Genomic DNA, 13,074 nt, shown 5'->3' with positions numbered 1-13,074 from the left:
TGAAGGTTCAAATATGCAATTTTTCCAGAGGTGTTGAATAAAATAAAAATGGTACTTGACAATTTGACTTAACATTTTGAACAGTAAACTGCCCAAAGTTGAAAGGCCAAAAATAGCACAGGTCCCTCAAATAGACTTTTTTTAATTAAATTTTATTGTTTTTAGTAAAGCAAAGTTGACATTTTTTATCCTTTTGTTATAATGATTTATATCCTCTTAAAAGCCAGGAGGAAAACTGTATGTCTTTTAGTACTTAATTCAACTTTGCTAAACTAGTAAAAACTTCGCTCAGAGGTGGTATTAATGGATGACTGCAAAAATTTGGGGAATCTTTAAAGTTTTTCTCGCTATGTGGTATTTTCAAGCAATTTTATCTAAAAAATGTGATTTTGGAACTGTCACACACCATCCACTGATGTGCATTGTCTTATATGTGACTGAGAGATACTAAGAGATGCTTTCTATTATCAATAACTATGGAGAATAATAAGGTGAAACTACAGTAGGTAACAGTTTCCAATTACAAATGGAGAAATGGAGTTTTTTAACTTTAATAGGGAAAATGTGGCAAATAGCCCACTATTTGGTACATGAGAACCTGATCCTGAATAATCTTTTACTATATGTATAATCTATTTATAGCCTATTTAGATAGGATCTTAAATAACTACTTTGAAAAAACGCTAATTGCCAGTGTCACATAAACTATGGTAGAATGTGTTTATTTTCTTATACCTATCTCTAGAATTCATTAAAATCACAAATATGGAACTACTACACTTCTGCCATGAATTTTAAGTCTTGTGTCATATCTTAAATGAAGGGAAAAAAACTGTATTGATAGTAAATGGAAACTAGCATAAAGAAAACAATCAATGTGCTCAGAAAAATGAAAATATCATCTATAATAATGAGAACCACAAAGAAAAATATGACTGCAAGCTCATTAAGAGCTGGGAAATTTTCTTATTCATTCTTTTATCTTAAGTAAACAAATACTAGCACTCCTTTAAGACATCAAATATACTTTGGTCCAGTAGTCCAGTGGCTATGACAAGAATGCTGATATTTGCTTTAAAGAGTATGTAAGTGGACTACAAATTGACTGTAAAGATAAAAATGTTATAGAGATTACTGTATCATATGAAGTATATAAGGAATAAACTAAGGGATGATCAAATATTAATATCATAAAGTCAGTCTTCAGAGAATGACATTTAGTGAGATCATTAAAATATGCTGAAAGTCTACTTTTTATTTTATTTTTTAAAAGATTTTATTTATTTATTTGACAGAGAGACAGCGAGAGAGGGAACACAAGCAGGGAGAGTGGGAGAGGGAGAAGCAGGCCTCCCACTGAGCATGGAGTCCAATGCAGGGCTCGACCCCAGGACCCTGGGATCATGACCTGAGCCGAAGGCAGATCCTTAACGACTGAGCCACCCAGGTGCCGTGAAAGTCTGCTTTCTAAAAAGGTAAATACTGTACTATAATTATAAAGTTTAATTTAAATTTGAATAATCTATAAGATAAAGAGCATTACTGAATTTCATCATGTAGGCAGGCAGAGAATTCAGACAAAAGGCATAGTTATACTAATGAAATTATCTGCCAGAATAAAGTGTAACCACCTCATTTAAAAATTTCCAGCCTTAAGGCTTTAATAATTACATGTAAATATTACTTAATCTTTAAATGAAATTTTTAGAAAATTTTGCTTGCATTTTTATCTGCTGAACATGACAAGATTAACAATAGATATAATGACTAGCTTGTTGACATGCTCTCCTACAGAAATTATTCAGAGGACAGAGGACAAAGTTCATTTATCCAGCATTTACCAAGTACAATGCTAGGTACTAGGGATATAGTAAAGAAGACAGAAATGATTCCTGCTTTTGTGAGTTCACAATCTAGACTGAGTTCCATCATTAGATTATTTTAAAATAGTTTAAAAGTTTTATAAAAACAAATAGCTAAAGGAATCAAACAGTAAGCTTTATATTTTATTTTTTAAAGATTTATTTATTTTAGGGGCACCTGGGTGGCTCAGTCGTTAAGCGTCTGCCTTTGGCTCAGGTCATGATCCCAGGGTCCTGGGATTGAGCCCCGCATTGGGCTCCCTGCTCAGCGGGAAGCCTGCTTCTCCCTCTCCCAGTCCCCCTGCTTGTGTTCCCTCTCTCACTGTCTCTCTCTCTGTCAAATAAATAAAATCTTTTAAAAAAGAGAGACTTATTTACTTTATTTTTTTAATAATTTTTTATTGTTATGTTAATCACCATACATTACATCATTAGTTTTTGATGTAGTGTTCCATGATTCATTGTTTGTGAAGACTTATTTATTTTAGAGAGAGAGACAGAGTGCAAGCACAAGCAGGGGGAGGGGCCGAGGGAGAGAATCTCAAGCAGACTCCCAGCTGAGCACAGAGCGGAACTTGGAGCTCAATCCCATAACCCTGAGATCATGACCTGAGATGAAATTAAGAGTCAGATGCTTAGCCAACTGAGCCACCCAAGTGCCCCAACTTTATATTTTAATAAAATATAAAAATCTACTTAGTTATACTTTCCAAACAAATGAAGATAGTTTTTTGTTATTTCACTGCTCCAAGAGAATACCTGGCTTTTTTTTGGCAGCCCCAATCAAATTCCTGTTCAGATGACTCTTATAGCATAAGCACATGAAAACTTTTTAAAAATCCAAAATAAATTATAATTTATAATAGCCTTTCTATAATTAAATGTAACCTGCAAGTGGTATTGAGCATTGTGGGAGATTTCTGGATTACTCTGGCTCTGCCAACATAATCACTGTATCATGGTTGTAAAGATTTTTTTTCCCAAGTTTTTATTTAAATTCTGGTTAACATATAGTGTGATATTGGTTTTAGGAGAATTTAGTGATTCATCACTTACATATAACACCTAGTGGTCATCACACAAGTGCCCTCCTTGAGAGGTATTAACATGCTAGCAATGCAGTCTGAGCTTAAAAACAAATGAAGTATGTGCAAAAGTTCTATAGATGCCATACTAAAAGTGAATGCATATATAAGAAACACAGGCACAAAGGGAGATTTTTTCAAACATCCATTTTCCTCCTTGTGAGATTATGGAGTTACTGTTACTGTTAGAAATGTCCGGGGCAGAAAAGAGATTGAGAACCTTTATTCTACTTGCTAATCTTGTGTTCCAAAAATTGCTGTTACCATCAGTATGATATGATCTTAATTCTGTACATAATATACCAAAGGTAAATTAAATTGTGAGTGGACTTTGAGCCTCACTTCCACACCCCATGATATATTTACTATTTCTAAGAGATATCAGGACTTGATACACTACTTTTTCACCTACTCATAGAAATAAAAAAGGACTACATATGATATATATTGCTCAAGCCATGAATGAGGAATCCAACTCATTGTTAGGAACAAGCAGATTCTGTAAATGTGTAAAACCTATAATTTCAATATAATGAGGCAAATTTTTTATATAAAGACTCTCAATCTACTAGAGCTGCACTTAACAGTCACAAAAATTCCACTGGGCATGCCATCATTCTAAGTGAATCAATGTTCTAATGAATCTTGACTACTGGCATGTGGGCTTTCCACTAATCTAATGTGTAATTAAATATGTTAAGAGTTAGAACATCTCACTTCTAATCAACCATAATGAATATTAAACAGCCCTTCACCAGTCCAATAACCAATATCTTTAACATGAGATAAAACAACTAAATGTAATGTGGTGTCCTAGATGGGACCCTGGGACAAAAAAAGGGCATTAGCAGAAAACTAGGGAAATCTGAATAAAGTATGGAATAGTAGTAATATACAAAATGCTGATTTCCTTAGTTGTGACACACTAAAGTAATGTAAAATGTTAATAATAGTAGTAACTGGGTATGTGTATAGGAATTCTTTATATTATCTTTTAAATTTTTCTGTAAATCTAAAATTATTCTAAAATAAAAATAGGAAGAATTTAGTCAAGAGAGGGAGACTGAATATATACAAGTGTACAAGGATGACAAAAATATTCTAAAGCATCCTGAGGAGATGGGATAGGAAGAAAGACAATTCCTCAATATTAAAAGAGGGTGCCTGGGTGGCTCAGTTGGTTAAGTGTCTGCCTTCGGCTCAGGTTATGATTCTGGTGTCCTGGGATCAAGTCCCGCATTGGGCTCCCTGATCCGCGGGGAGTCTGCTCCCTCTGCCTCTCTCTCTCTGTCTCTCATGAATAAATAAATAAAATCTTTAAAAAGAAAAAGAAAAAGAAAAAAAAAGAAGGATGAAAGAGCAGAATGAGTATAGGTGTAGATAGATTTGCACATCTGTTATTCAAAAAATGAGGGGGTTTCTGGTTATGGCTTTTCTCTTCTTTATCATGTAGGAAAAGAGATCATCTGCGTATATTGAGAGGGGAAGGGTTAACCAGAGAAAAACAATATAGGGTAGCCAAGCAATTCTGAAGGTTCATTTTAGGCTGATGATGATGATCATAAATTTATAGAAGAACCAATTAGCCCTACTGTAGGTCTTTCTTCATCAGAAGTTGTGATTTGTTTCTTAATTCCTACTCAAAGGATGTATGTTATTTTAACTACTCCATTTGTTATACATTGCTCTTGAATATGCAAAAATATAAAGCTTTATACTTTTAGAAAGACAAGGTTAAAATTTTATATTTTATCGTGAAAATATTATTTTATTTTTTTAGATAAAGAATACATTATCCAGGGGTGCTGGGGTGGCTCAGTTGGTTAAGCATCTGATTCTTAATTTTGGCTCAGGTCATGAATCAGGGTTGTGGGATTGGGTCCTGCGTTGGGCTCCGTGCTCAGCACGGAGTCTGCTTGAAACTCTCTCCCTCTCCCTCTGCCCCTCCCCCCACTTGTGTGGGCTCTCTAAAATAAATAAATCAATCTTGGGGTAAAAAGGACTATATTATCCATGGAAACATGAGCTCTAACACATGTGAAGAATATATTTCTTCTCCCATCTCCTTCCATCCACTCCCTAATCCTTCCCCTTCATACATAGACCTAGGGTAGTGAAGAATAATTTTCTAATATACTTCAAAAGAAACCAAATGCTTTAGTTTAGCAAGGTAGATGAATAATGAAAAGGGTGCATTAGTAGAAACCAAAACACAGCTGGCATAATTAATCTGAAATCTATAAACCACTTTAGATCAAAAACCAAGGAATATGAGTAGGAATACTCAATCACAATAAAAACTCCATCACTTAACATTCATTAGAGGGCACTGTTTTCCTTAATTTCATGTAGACTGAAAAAGATAGCTCCTAAAGAATAGCTTTAACAATTATGTGGTGATTAAATCATACCTTTAGTTCCAATCTGAACACTCAATAACTCCAAAATTTATCTTGAGTACTAATCTTAGATAAAAATTGATAGCCAAAGAACACTTTCAACCAGGTAATCAAATGGCAAAGCTATTTAAATAAAAATGTCTTAGGCAGTGATGCAAAACTATGATGATCATAAACCTGTATACCAAAATCCAGTTGGCGCTATACTTTTACTTTATTATACACTGATGAATGTCAAATTAACAATGTGCTCATGTTATATACAGCATAAGGTAATTTTATTCTTTAGAATATGTAACCCAACAGAAGTTTTCGGTGGATAAAAACATTCCATGATATAATATGTAAAAAGGAGAATAACAACTGCTAGCAATCCAGGAATCCTCAACTGCTCCTTCTTCAGACACAAAGTTCAGCTGAGTACCAGAGGTCCTGCCTATTTTATCTCTACATGACCCTGAGGATCTGGATTCTACTTCCCATTTCCACATGACTGTTGCATCATCCCTAATTTTGAATAAATTCCTAATCCATCTTCCTGCCTCTAGTCTTTCTCTCGTCCTACTTCATTTACACTTTTCCTGAAGCCACTGTTATGAAACAAAAATGTGATTACATCAGCCCTTGTTTATATCAATACCTCTGAGGCCCATTACATGGGATGAATGAAGTTCAGGCTCCTTGCCTGGCCTGGTAGCCAAAGCTTTTCACAGTCTGGATTTATCCTATTCTTTCAAGCCTTATTCTTTAATCTTATTCCACATTTACCCTTTATATCAGTTATAATTTCCCCAACATACCTACATTCATGCTTGTGGGTATTAGTACATCAAGTTTCCTCTGCTTAGACCACCCTTCTACCCACTGTCAACCTGAGAAGTTCCTACCTGTCCTTCTAGAGCCAGCTAAAGCACTATCTCCTCTGTAAGCCTGTGATATGCAAAGTCATTTTACTTGCTATCTTGTCTGTTATCCCACAGCACTTTATATGTACCTCTACTATAGGACTATAACCATCCAAAAGAGATCCTTACATATACAATCACCTGAACTTATGTCAAAGGTGACACTGCAACAGGGAAAGCTGACCTTTCAATCAGCAGTGCTTAATGCAATTGCAAGGGTCAACTGGTGCATGGTAGAAGATATTTGCAAGACATATAACTCACAGTTTCTTTATATAGAATGTATAAAGAATTTCCATAAATCAATAAGAAAAAGGCAGAAAAGAGAAGAGACGACAGACTTCAGCAGTTAACTCACAAAAGAAGGTATATCTAAATGGCCAATAAGCATTAAAAAGGTGTTCAGCTTAGTCATCAGAAAAATGCAAATAAAACCACAAAAAGGTAACACTACACACTCACCAGAGAAGTTAAAAATTTTTTAAAAAAGAGACAATATCAAAAACTGGCTAAGAAGAACAAACAGAACTGTAAAATACTGATTTGAGTGTAAATTGGTATGACCCACTTTGGAAACTCTTTCGACAGTGTTTAGGAAAGCTGAACATATGCACACAATCCGATCCAACAGTTCCACTCCTAGGTATGTATTCAACAGAAATGCTTACATATATTAACCAAAATACATGTACAAGAATGATGACAGAACCACTGTTTTGTAATAACCAAAAATTAAAAACAACCCAAACATTTAAATGTCCATCAACAGGGAACTGGATAAAGTATAGCATACAATGGAATACCATGCAACAGTAAGAACAAATTAACTATAACTATATGCAACAAACTAGATGAAACATGAGCATAACATTCAGCAAAAGAGGCCAGCCAAAAAAAGAATACATACTCTATTCTTCCATGCATATTGCACAATATAAACTTGAATACACATTTTTATATATTTGTATAAAATGTATTTTAATAATTTATATAGTCATAATTCAAGTTCAAAAGTTTAAATATGAATAATCAGAAATAATAAAAGTATTTTTAAAATAAGAATGTGAATGTAAATGAAGATTTTAAAAAGTCTTTTGCGATATTAAAATATACTACAAGCATTATATAACCAAAACAATGGGAAACAGGTAAATCTAATCTTTGGCATTATTAGAAAGCAGGGATGTGGCTACAGTTGAGGAAGTAAGAGTAGAAAGTAAACAGAGAGGGTGGCAGGAAGGGGATTTTGGGACTTCGGGCATTTTCTTTTATTGATTTGGGTACTGGTTACACAGGTATGTTAACTTTGCAAAAAATACACTGAGCTATACCACAATAGTTTATGTACTTTTCTGTATCTGTAGTATATATTTAATACATATTATATATTTCTAGCATATATTAATAAAATTTTTCCAAAAAAAACCCAGAATATAGCTTAAATTGTATTCCAACATGCATCTTTAAACCCTTAAGAACTGGAAAACAATAAAATCCTAAAAGCAATGTAATAAAATTTAGTTATTAAAAAAGCAAATATAAAAATTAATGTAAAATGTTTACACCCAGAATATCCAAACAGATTTGATGGCATAAATATAGGAGACTGAAAACTTACTAAAGAAGCTCTACGAGACCTTCGGCTCATTGGTTGATCAAACGGTGGACTGTTTATCTGCAATTTTTCAAGATATCCATCAGGTATTCTGATATCTGCAGGCAGTGATAACCGCTTATTTAAATCCTTTATTTAAAAAAAGGGGAAAAAAGGTATTTGTAGGTAATCACAAATAGAAGAGACAAGAGCATTTCATTTTTGAATTCATGGGCCCTACTATATTATTTATTAATGATTAGTGGCTGTAAGTTTTATTACAGTTTTAAAGTTATACATGTTGATTATATATAATATCTGAATGCAAACGCACTTACTGTAAGCAAAAGTATACAACATAGTTCTACAGAAATGGTACCCTCAAACCCAGTTATTTCTGAGTCCTTTCACTGGTAAATTCCACATGGAATTTACTTAGACATTATTATACCATGTAGGAAGATGCAAAGACTACCAGAAAATGTGACCAGTTTAATAACTAACCAAGCAGATATTGTAAGGTTTTGTATGCAACATAGTGAGACAACTGAAATCTTTTATTAGTGCTGTATCAACAGAAAGAAGTAAAAAGCAACAAAAATCTCAACTAAACAACCTAACTTTACACCTAAAGAAACTAGAAAAAGAACAATGCCCAAACCTAGTAGAAGGAAGGAAATGATAAAGATTAGTATAGAAATAAATGGAATAGAGATTTAAAAAAAAAAAAAAACAAAAAGGAACAGATCAATGAAACTAGAAGCTAGTTCATTGAAAAGATCAACAAAATTGGGATGCCTGGGTGGCTCAGTTGGCTAAGCATCCAACTCTTGATTTTGGCTAAGGTTATGATCTCAGGGTCAAGGGATCGAGCCTGGTGTTGGGCTCCGTGGTCAGCAGGGAGTCTGCTCAAGATTCTCTCCTTCTCCCTTTGCCTCTCCCCTGTGTGTGCATGTGCATGCTCTCTCTCTCAAGTAAATACATCTTTAAGAAAAGGATCAATGAAATTGATAAACCATTAGCCAGACTCATCAAAAAAAAAAGAGAGAGAGAGAGGACTCAAAATCATAAAGGAAAGATGAGAAATAACAACCAACTCCACAGAAAAGCAAAGGATTATAAGAGAATATTAGGAAAAATTATAAGCCAACAAATTGGACAACCTACAAGAAATGGGTAAATTCCTAGAAACATATAACAACCTCCCAAAACTAAATCAGGAAGAAATAGAAAATTTGAAAAGACCAATTACCAGCAATGAAATTTAATCAGTCAGTTATCAAAAACTCCCAACAAATAAAAGCCCAGGACCAGACAGTTTCACAGATGAATCCCACCAAAAATTTAAAGAAGAGTTAATACCTATTCTCCTCAAACTATTCCAAAAATAGAAGAGTAAAGAAAGTTTCTGAATTCATTCTATGAGGCCAGCGTTACCCTGATACCAAAACCAGATAAAGACACCACAAAAAAAAAAGAGAACTGCAGGCCAGTATTTCTAACATAGATGCAGAAATCCTCCACAAAACATCAGCAAATCGGATCCAACAATACATGAAAAAAAATCAGGGGTGCCTGGCTAGCTCAGTTGGTAGGGCATGCAACTCTTGATCTTAGGGTAATGAGTTCAAGTTCAATATATTTAATAAGTATTAAATATATTTATATAAAAATATACAAATATATATTTATTATTATATTAATATTTAAGTGGGATTTATTCCAGGGATGAAAGGGTGGCTCTTAAGGGGGGGGGGGCATTTCTATTCCATTTAGTTATAAAATGTGAACTGGGAGAAATTAGAAGGGAATCTTGCCTATATTGTCACACCAAGAAACATAAATCCTATAAAAAATAAATCCTTACTATCTGTAACAGTAACCAAACCATAAAACAAAATTGAGATGTATAGGGACTATGTAAACGTTTAATGAGAAACACATAACTCAAGTACAGAAATATATACCATATTCCCAAATGGTAAGACTAAGTAATGAAAAGATAATCGTTCTCCCATATTAAATGTTTTACATTTTACATAATCCCAAACAAATCACAATAACTTTATTAGAACAAAATATTTAAAATTTATCTAGAAGAATACACAGAAAGTAACATCCAAAAACATTCTAAGTAAGAACACATATGTGTGTGCAAGATGTGGAAGATGTTAAGAAAGAAGTCTTTCAGCTATTATAATATACAAAAGTAAGAATATCATCAAGGGACTGTCACCTTTGGGGCAAAAAATAAATACAGCTCAATGGAAGAGAAAGTTCAGATAAAAATCCTAATAGTAAAAAAACTTTTAAACATATGATAGAAGAAAAATATATTTTATTATGATATAATTATAGTGATATGAACAGATACCAAGTTGATCTCAAGAGTTGAAAATATTAATTTATCATTTAGAAAACTGATATTGTTTTTTAATTGATTAAGAAGCAATCTTTTATCAATAAAAATGCAATCAACCAACGGGACAGATACCCCAAGCACTGTAATCTCAACTCAAAGGCACCAAAAAAAAACAATATTCTTAATTCAAAACATGTTCAATTGTTTTGGAGAAAACTATTTTAATCTATAGTATATACTGAAATAACATGAATTATCAACTTTGATCTCAAGGTTATATATGAGCCATTAATTTTTTTACATGAAAACATAACTTATATGTTCTACAGAAATTAGTAGGTATAATAAGCCATAAAGGAAATGATACCCATATTTATAATATAAAGCAAAAAAAAAAAAGCTGGTGCTTATTTTATGTATACATTTTGAAATCTGAAATAAAATATTTATAGAATAAAATACTAAGTATCCGGATAAACCTCAAAAATATAATTAAAATCATATTTTCTAAAAAGAAAACTTGGCTAAAGTATCATTCTGAATTTCCAGTATTTTTGAAAATTCACATTTCCCTTACAGAGACCCTACATGGTTTTTGCGGATTGTTAAACATAATTAATGTATACTTGCCTTGGGATAGTATATAATTAGAAAGAAGGAAATATTCACAAGACTATTCATTACTAATACAAAGAAACAATTTTCTTACAATGTCATCTGCCTTCATGAAAATTTTCAAATGGTCATTTACTGTTTGATGTGTATGTGTATTCATACACACAAACACACATACGCAGGCATATGGTTACCTCCATTGAGATCCGTCTATGTATACGATTTCTAAGACAAACGCCTGTAGGTGACTGTACTTCATCAGATGATGTCCCAGAAGCTTGGTCACTCTCACCATCTGATCCCATTTTTAGATTTTCATGAACAATATCTGTATCACAAAATGAAACACCATTTATCTTCAAAGACATGCATTATACCTTACTATATCACATAATTTATTATCACTACAAGTAAGATATAGATAGCCAACACATAAAAATCATAAAAGTTTTTTACATTCTGGTTGCTCTGTGTAGCTAATAGATCAAAACATAACTCAGATGTCTTGAAAGAGTAGTGACAAACCTTTCACACTCAGATTATGAAAAACTATGAAAATAATTAACATCCAAGTTATTATCAAGAGCTGAATAATAAAATTACAGACTGGAAAGAACATGAGGATTATTTAGTCAGTTCTCTGATTTTCCAGATCTGGGAACTGAGACTTTGAAAGGTTAAATGATTTTCAAAGGTTACACAGCTTAGAGGCAGAGCTAAAATAGAAACCTGGTCTTTTGCCTTTTATTTAGTTTACTATTTTTTCTGTAAAATAATGTGCCACTGGGTCTACAGCCAAATGATCTACTACTTTGAATATTCTTAAAAAATAAGTTTTTAAAGCCATTAATGGAGCTTCCCCTCTCCACAGTGTTAAAAATTAAAAAAAAAATCAAAAATTATTCACTGAATATCTATTTAACTACAGAAACAAGCTTGTGAATCTGTATGGAGGAAAAAATATATTTAAATTACAAAACAAAGAGGTGTCGGGTTTTTTTTTTATTATTAAAGATAAAAGTTAAATGGGAGTAGAGAGGAGGAAGATTAATTCCATCTGGGAATATTAAAAACAAACTTATATAACTTGTATAATACCTGCTCTATATTTGCATTTGTCAATCATCCTGTAATTCATCTAGCATGAATTGCACACCAGAAACAAACAAACGCTAAATATCAAACACATCTCTTACCACTGGTTCTCTTTATACAATTATTCATTCCCCCAAAAGTATCATATTGTTTCATGCTACAGTGCTTTAACACAACACACTTCCCCCTCCTTTTACCCATAAGAGATGCCTTTCCCCAATTTAACAATTTGGTGAACTCATACTTATTTTTTCAAAACTATATTCATTTGTCATCACTCAGTAAAATCTTCTCTACTCCCAGACACAGATGACTATTGTGCCCACACCTACCACAACCACTGCACTGAAGTGCATTTTTTGGTTTCAGATGATTTTATACCAAGTTAGGAGATCCCTGGGGGGCAAGATTTAGCTTACTCACTTTTATATTCCCCACACTGAACAAAGTACCTGGTGTTTAGAAAGTGGTCAACAAATAATCCCATAAATTAAATATTAACTAAAAATCAAAGAATGCACTAGGTAACTATATCTCTTCTTTCAAATGAAATGTTATATGAAATACCAACATGTAAAAAAAATAGTATTTTATAGTTACAAATTTGTATTTTTAATGAATATTTGCTGATGAAAATGAGAATCATTTAACAAAAAACTGAACTCAAGGATCTTATCAAATCAGTCTTAAAATTTCTATATTTTTGTTTTTTGTCTTGATAACACATTATTTTTTAGAGAGAGAGAATACATGTGCATGAGTCGGGGGGGGGGGGCAGAGGGAGAGGGAGAATCTTAGGCAGATTCCACACTCAGCGTGTAGCCCAATAGGGGGCTTGATCCCACAACCCTGAGATCATGACCTGAGCTGAAATCAACAGTCAGATGCTTAACCACCTGAGCTACCCAGGTGCCCCTTGATAACACATTGAGAAAATTCTTACACTGATAAGCAGTTGCAAATATGATAGTTTTTAATAGACTGATATGTAATTTAAGAGTATACTTCAATTACATAAAGATTTCTGGAGAAATTTTATACTAAGATCTGAACAAAAAATTAACTTGGCAATAAAAGTCAATGTATTGGTAACTGATTGCTAATCTGATGGTATACAACACATCTGAGGTCAAGTATTCTTTTCTGTCACACTTTTA

The 13,074-nt window shown here is 33.0% G+C and overlaps 1 protein-coding gene across 3 annotated transcripts in view; it reads right to left on the bottom strand.

The window, feature by feature from the left end:
* The window catches only part of CDK17 (cyclin dependent kinase 17), a 114,474-nt gene that overhangs the window by 21,784 nt on the left and 79,616 nt on the right, over positions 1–13,074 (bottom strand). For all 3 annotated transcript variants that reach the window (XR_003519671.2, XM_027591965.2, XM_027591966.2), the window contains exons 4-5: positions 11,017–11,150; positions 7,870–7,995 (exon numbers count right to left, since the gene is read on the bottom strand). Coding sequence is in view for 2 of the 3 variants with exons in the window: in XM_027591965.2 (XP_027447766.1) it covers positions 7,870–7,995; positions 11,017–11,150 (260 nt within the window). In the remaining variant the exon portion in view is untranslated. The remainder of the gene's footprint in view (positions 1–7,869; positions 7,996–11,016; positions 11,151–13,074) is intronic.

The sequence above is a fragment of the Zalophus californianus genome, chromosome 9 (genome assembly GCF_009762305.2).
Source record: "Zalophus californianus isolate mZalCal1 chromosome 9, mZalCal1.pri.v2, whole genome shotgun sequence".
In the NCBI taxonomy this organism is placed as follows: Eukaryota; Metazoa; Chordata; class Mammalia; order Carnivora; family Otariidae; genus Zalophus; species Zalophus californianus.
This window is presented reverse-complemented; position numbering and strand designations above follow the sequence as displayed.